The sequence below is a fragment of the Synchiropus splendidus genome, chromosome 2 (genome assembly GCF_027744825.2).
Source record: "Synchiropus splendidus isolate RoL2022-P1 chromosome 2, RoL_Sspl_1.0, whole genome shotgun sequence".
NCBI lineage: Eukaryota > Metazoa > Chordata > Actinopteri > Syngnathiformes > Callionymidae > Synchiropus > Synchiropus splendidus.
Genome location: NC_071335.1, coordinates 15846487 through 15853409, shown reverse-complemented (window position 1 = coordinate 15853409; position 6923 = coordinate 15846487). Strand labels below are relative to the sequence as shown.

The 6923-nt window shown below is 42.4% G+C and overlaps 1 protein-coding gene across 1 annotated transcript; it reads left to right on the top strand.

Moving 5' to 3' along the window:
* The first annotated feature begins 1762 nt into the window (after positions 1-1762).
* Positions 1763-6923, top strand: LOC128753844 (dnaJ homolog subfamily B member 1-like). The gene is made up of 3 exons (XM_053855980.1): positions 1763-2121; positions 4943-5541; positions 5793-6923. The coding sequence occupies exons 1-3, from the start codon at positions 1911-1913 to the stop codon at positions 6024-6026; spliced, it is 1044 nt and encodes a 347-aa protein (XP_053711955.1). The 5' UTR covers positions 1763-1910; the 3' UTR covers positions 6027-6923.

The window sequence follows — 6923 nt, the reverse complement described above, 5'->3', positions numbered from 1 at the left end:
GTTACATGTTTATCGCCTTTTAATCCTGACTGTAAAACGGTGGTGTTGAAGGGAAACCTTTCTCCATGTTTCATCCTGAGCGCAGACGTGTTCCTTCCTTATCATCAGAATAAGTTTTTTTGTTTGGTTTTTTTGTTTTGAAGTCAATTAAATTTAAATTTTTAAAAAATGACTCTGCATAGTCGATCATCTTTTTGGTATTGATCATTCACTGGAAGAGGGAAATGACAGCTGAAAAGTTAATGACAAATTCAATTCATTCACATAATGGTGTGTGTGTGTGTGTTTATTTTTTTCATGAACAAAATGAAATCCTTGCAACTACCTCACCCTTGCCTCCTCCTGTCAATGGTTGGTTCCTAATGCACTGTGATCCATCCCTGTCTTTGCTCGGTGACAGATTATCTTGTGGCCACCTGCTTGGATTTTCAGCACGTTATTCTACGTTGATGTTTACTGGACTCTAGTCCATTAGAAACCTTTGCCTGCTAGTCCTCCAACATCATTTTATATTTGACCCTGTTGATCTCAACGTGGCTTCTTGGTGGAACTTACTGTTTACTTTACTTGCTGTAATGTTTCAAAACCCTGCTGTTGTTACCACCAAGAGATTAAGTGAAATGTCATTAATTTAACAGCTCTCAGAACTCTCATTTGAATCTCTTGCTGAAACTCTTTTGTCACAGACCATAGCTGTCAGTCATTTCCAAGATAAAATAAATAAAATAAAATAAACGTCATGAGGTTTGTTTAGCTTACTATTCTAAATAATAATCAATAATTCTCTTTGAAAAGAATATTTTGTGAAAATAATATAACTATTATTGGGGTCTGCTGCTCAACGTCCACACACATAAGTGTTTTTATGTCTCCAGGTGACGTCAACATATACAAATAGATAAGCAATTTTATTCCATATTTCGGCTCACACTGTTGGTTTTTCTCATTTACATACATACATACATTGTCAGTTAACCAGCACTCAGTCCAGTTCAGGGTTGCGGGGAGTGCTGGAACGTATCCCAGCGATGAGTGGGCAAGACACACACACCTCTCTCTCTCTCACACACACACACATCTAGAGGAAGCTTTTGAGTGTCCAATTTACAGTATGTCTTTACCTCTGTTCTCCAACTGCACCCTTTTGAAACAGTAATGTTTCATTTTTCTGTTCATATATATACCTGTATATATATGTACATTTTAATTTAAAGCTTTGCTTTTTTTTTAGCTTCTCTTATCATGTTCATTCTCTTTTATTGCACCCTGGCAATCATTCCCAGCAACTCCACCTAGCTTTTGCTTTGTTCTTCACTTCCCATGATGGCGGTCCATTTTTAAGTGTATAAAACAATCTAAATATGCATTATTAGTGTCTGATCGGATTATGAAGAAAGCATCAACATATTGTTTTATACATGATGAATGTGGATTAAAAAGATTTAATTGAAAAATTTCAAATGAAAACTCAAAATAAGTGCATTATTTACAATTTATACAAAGTAAACAACAAGTTATTGAACATTGTACGAGGATCATGGGAGAGGTGTGTATAACGGTCTTTGAAGAGATCAATCTTGAATTGAATTCACTTTGAATTTAAATGACTGAAAGACAGTTTCTTACACACTAAAATACAATTTGCATGCAGCATCTCGCCTAACGTTTTACTTTTGTGTGTAGAAAACAGGACCGTTTTTTTCCAACGTCAGACCGTCTGTACAGGAGGCTCAGGGATGACGACGGGGTGGGCGGTGGCTATGTGACGTCACAGGCAGCCTGCTGGAGCTGGTTGTAGAAAACTCTGGAAGTTTCCACAACTAATATAAAATATCTGGGCGGGAGTCGGGCCGCCAAACCAGTCAGCAACTGCGCTCCGAGGAAGAGTCACTTCTGCCCAGGACGTCGACATGGGGAAAGACTACTACGACATTTTGGGGATTAAGAAAGGCGCGTCAGAGGACGACATCAAGAAGGCGTATCGCAAGCAGGCGCTGCGGTATCACCCCGACAAGAACAAGTCGCCAGGAGCCGAGGATACATTCAAGGAAGTCGCCGAAGCCTATGACGTTTTGAGCGACCCGAAGAAGAAAGACATATACGACCGCTACGGCGAAGAAGGTAAGAGGCACTCGCTTTAATACCGAGAACCACATGAGAGTTTGAACTCTCTGTCATGGCGCCGCCTCCGCCTCGTCCTTCAAGTGCAACTGGAACCACAGTCAGAAGGCGAGGTTGTGCGAGCTGTAGCCTGCGAAATATGCCCATGTTTACACAAGACTTAAGCACCGGAGAGAAGAGGTCGAACCCCGGCGGAGATGACAGCCGGAAGGGGCGTGGATTCACCCATGTGCTGTGTGGATGTTTCGCTCATGTTGTCATCACTGCTTTTAGAGCTGGACTCCGGTTCAGGGGTGATCCCTGTTTCAGGGTTCATAAAATATTGAATGTGTCTCAAGCGCAGTCGTCTAAAGTAGTGAAGGTGAGGTAACAATCTTAATAATAAACACTGCTGTTCGTGAGGTTTATAGTTACGTAAGAAGGCCTTAGTCCACTAGATAGCGCCATTATCTCGTCCGATGTCTATTTCAACTTCACACTCAAAATGCTTATTTATTAATAGCAATTCATGTTCTTACAATGGGGGCAGTTGTTATTAGAATTATTCATGTCGAAACACAATCATTGCTACAATGGATATTCTACAGGTATATATACATATGTTTTAATCATGTTCATATTTGTTTATACAGTGGTACCTCGGTTTTGGGACGTCCCGGACTTTGAACAAATCAGAGTTCCAGATTTTTTTTGCTTCTGATTTCGAACATAAATCCAGAACTCGAACGTCCCCAAAAAAAGCCGGAAAAAACGTGCGTGGACCGATCAGCTGACCCACGTCGCGCTCTGTTATTTTGTATAACGCAGCCTCTGTATGCAGACGTGTCCCGTTAGCTACATTTACTGACTGTTTTTTCTTCATATTGAGGTGTAAAACCTTTCCTGTCTCCACACTGGACCGTGGTAGAGTGTCACAGGGGAGGTGCTCGCTCTCCACACCTCCGAGGCTGGAGCGCTCACTCCAGGGTTTGATGTCCTGTTGTGGGCTGGAGCTGTGACAGGGATGAGGCGAGTCTGGGACAGAGCGTTACTTGGTTTATGACTTTGTCACAGCCAAACTGCACAGAAGCCCACATTCAGAGCTGGACACGCACCGGGCACCTCTTCACTTCTGGAGAGACGTCACTCACTCGGCAACCCCTCCCACATGCAGCGGCCACACACATAGACGAACAGCGCACCTGCAGCAGACACTCTACATTCACTCCTACAAATGCATTATTTCTTTTTCCATTTATTGTAATGGGGAAAATCGATTCAGATTTCAAACAAATCGCTTCTCGAACGGCCGTCTGGAACGGATTGTGGTCGGGAACTGAGGTACCACTGTATATTGGAATGTCCACATGAAAACCTGAAGAATTGGCTACATTCTAATCTTTTGGCCCATTCTGTGAAAAAAAAAAGTTCTATGGGCAAACGTCACAAGTATTATTATTTTTTTGAGAATGATTCTTTTGTACGCCATTTGCTTTTCCTGGTCTACAGTGGCCTGTGTGTACCATTTCAACTGTTGTACACAGACACATGTGGTAAACACTGACTTTAATAGTGCCTTTACATGTCATGTCAGTGCAAGACCTTCGCTCATGTAACACGTGACCTGAAGATGATATTATGGTATTGCTGTTCCATATTTCTTATTATTATTATCATTACTTTTAATAGAATATGAATTAATTGCATGAGTATTCCCTACAAAATCTCAATGTATTCTGGGCCTCTTTCCCCAAGCTGCTGCCCGCTCAACTTGATCTCTGATAAGCGGTGGAAAAAATTGTAGCCGGACATTTTCTGACTTTCTACTTATGACCTTGTTTCATTCTGTCTACTTACAAAGTTGTAATTTGTCAGTTGTGAAACCCATTTATTGTATCATATGTCATATTTTATTGTGGATGAAACCGTGACCTGTAACCTTTCATTGAGCCTTAAAAAGCTCCATTCTGTCTAAAAGTCTGAAAGAATAGCAAACATCAATTTTAAGGCTGGTATATTTATTTTTACTCTCCAGTCTTTTCACAGGGTTTTGACGGCATTTACTGCAACAACGCTTTTCTTCGATTTGCAAAACCACAGTTTGATGTTGATGTGTTTAAAAATATTACTGCTGTTTTGGTCAAAGACTTGTATGTCCTCATGTTTTATCACCCCAGTGTATATTCCGTGGCTGGTTTGAACAAAAACATTTAAAGAATGTATTCAATGACAACATTTCTGACACTTAAAAATATTCATTTGTAGCGTTTTGAAACATCAACTATTTAGCGTGTGCATATGTACTGTGATGATGAGTTCATGCGGTTCGGACTGGATTTATTACTTCCTGCCAGGGTGCCTGTCTCTTTTCAGATATAAGTTGACTAATAAGTGAACTCTTGTGACTGAACCTCTCTATGCTGAATTCAGCCAAAATGCATAACTGTATTCAGGGTCATATTGGAACTTTGTTTAACTTCCTCATCTTTTTCTACTGTGCAATTTTGGCTTTCCCCCTCAGTATCACTCAAGATCAGCTGCAACAGTATGAGCACATCTGCTTGTGAGAATGTTTGTGGAAACAGTTTCTCGACAAATGTTTGCGTAGTTGAGTAGAACAGCGGTTGCCAGTTCAGCATGACTTTGTGCCGTGAGCCTCTGTTGCTGCCTGCAACCCAAACTAGTCTGTATGTGCCCAACTACAGTGTAAATGAGTAAATATAAGGATTTTGTTGTATTTCTCCTACTGTAATGTAACCTTCAAATCCTATTTTGTGTATTTGGGTTAAATATACTGCAGTTACACTCCGATTGACCTCTTGATGTTTGCTTTCCACTTCAGGTCTGAAAGGTGGAGGTCCCTCAGGAGGTGGTGCAGGAGGCCCCGGCAACTTCAGTTACACCTTCCAAGGAGACCCTCATGTCATCTTCTCCGAATTCTTCGGCGGCCGGAATCCTTTTGAACAGTTCTTTGGTGGCCGCAATGGTGGCAACTACGAAGACATGGAGACTGACGATCCTTTTGCCAGTTTTGCAATGGGAGGAAGCAAGATGGGAGGGTTCCCCCGCTCCTTCAGCTCTGGCATGGGCGGGATGGGTGGCCACACCAGCGTTGTCAAGAAGGAACAAGACCCTCCTGTTGTGCACGACCTGAAGGTGTCGCTGGAGGAGATTCTTTCCGGCTGCACGAAGAAAATGAAGATCTCCCGTAAGCGCTTGAACCCTGACGGGCAGTCGCTTCGGCGGGAAGATAAGATCCTGGAAGTGCAGATTAAGAAGGGGTGGAAAGAGGGCACCAAAATCACCTTTCCCAAAGAGGGGGATGAGACCCCCAGGAACATTCCTGCCGATGTTGTCTTTGTGCTGAAGGACAAGCCTCATCCTGTGTTCAAGCGCGACAATTCTGACATCGTCTACACGGCCAAGATCTCACTGCGAGATGTAAGTCGACTGGATACTGTCAGCCTCGGCCAGTTATAGTGTTTCAAGTTTTTTCAACAATTCAAATGAATGCTATTGTTGGAAATATTGTCAGGTGTGAAAAAATATCCGTACAGCACCTCCAATGTGGTATCAATATTGAATCCTTTAAAATGAAAAATCCAGAGTTAGGAACTTCCACACCTCCATCAGAGGTGAAGACTGGTTATGTTGCAATAACTAATCGTAATTCATCTCTTCTCTCTTCTTAGGCCTTGTGTGGCTGCACAGTCTCCGCCCCCACGCTCGACGGCCGGACCGTGACCGTGTCCGTCACTGACATCGTGCAGCCGGGAATGAGGCGCTACATCAACGGCGAGGGCCTTCCATATCCGAAACGACCCGACCGCCGAGGTGACCTTATCGTGGAGTTTGAGGTCAAGTTTCCAGAGAGGCTAAGCCAGAGCGCCCGGGAGACCATCGCCAACGCCCTCCCGCGGACTTGAAATCTGATGAAACGGACCTCCGGAGCAGTTGTTGCTCTTTCCTGCCAAGCTTCATTTGATCCCCCCCAATCAACAAAATGGGACCTGATGTGATATAAACACCACCATATTGTAAAAAGTTCACCCAAGATCTGTTCTTCCCATTTCAAAAGGTGATAAGTAAGCAGCAGGGTTAGTGGAATCCTACACAAAGTATATTTTTTTAAAGTCTCAGAGACTCTTCTGCAGCTGTACACAGGGCTGAGATTGAAAGGGGCAGGAGGCGCCGCAGGCACAAATGTCATACACTATAAATAACTATTATGTGAGCTTGTTCTCTGAGATATATATATACATATATATTTTGGTACATAATATATTGGCTAAATATACAATCCCGTGGTGGATGCAACATTTCTGTCATCAGTCAGTGGGACTTATACTGTGGCTATGCTAGCAGCCTCAGGAGCTCGTGTTGTTTTGTAAGCGTGGAACACATCTGTGCATTAACTAGTGCTAAAGTCACACATTCCTTTTCATGGTGCTATAAGTCCATTGTTGATGCAGAGAAAAGCGTCCTTTTTGATCTTGAGCTAGACTCACTTTATACTTGTAAGATCTGAGAAGTCCTGAAATGGTCCATGCTTCTTACCCTGTTTTCATCCTCAATGACCCGCTGCTGTTATTGTATTACATGAAGAGATGTATCCTTTATAAATGTCACACCGATGCTGTGGTTCGCACTTTCTAGGTCTTTCCAGATCCCGCTTCAACCTGAGCGTGACAGAATGGCAATATTTTTTGTAAAGAAAACCCCCAAAAAACATGAGTTATATTTGTATTAAACGTGTGTTCAAAGAGAAACGTTGACAATCCTGTTTGTCAAAATGTGTGTGGGTTTGTGAATAAATGGTGAAG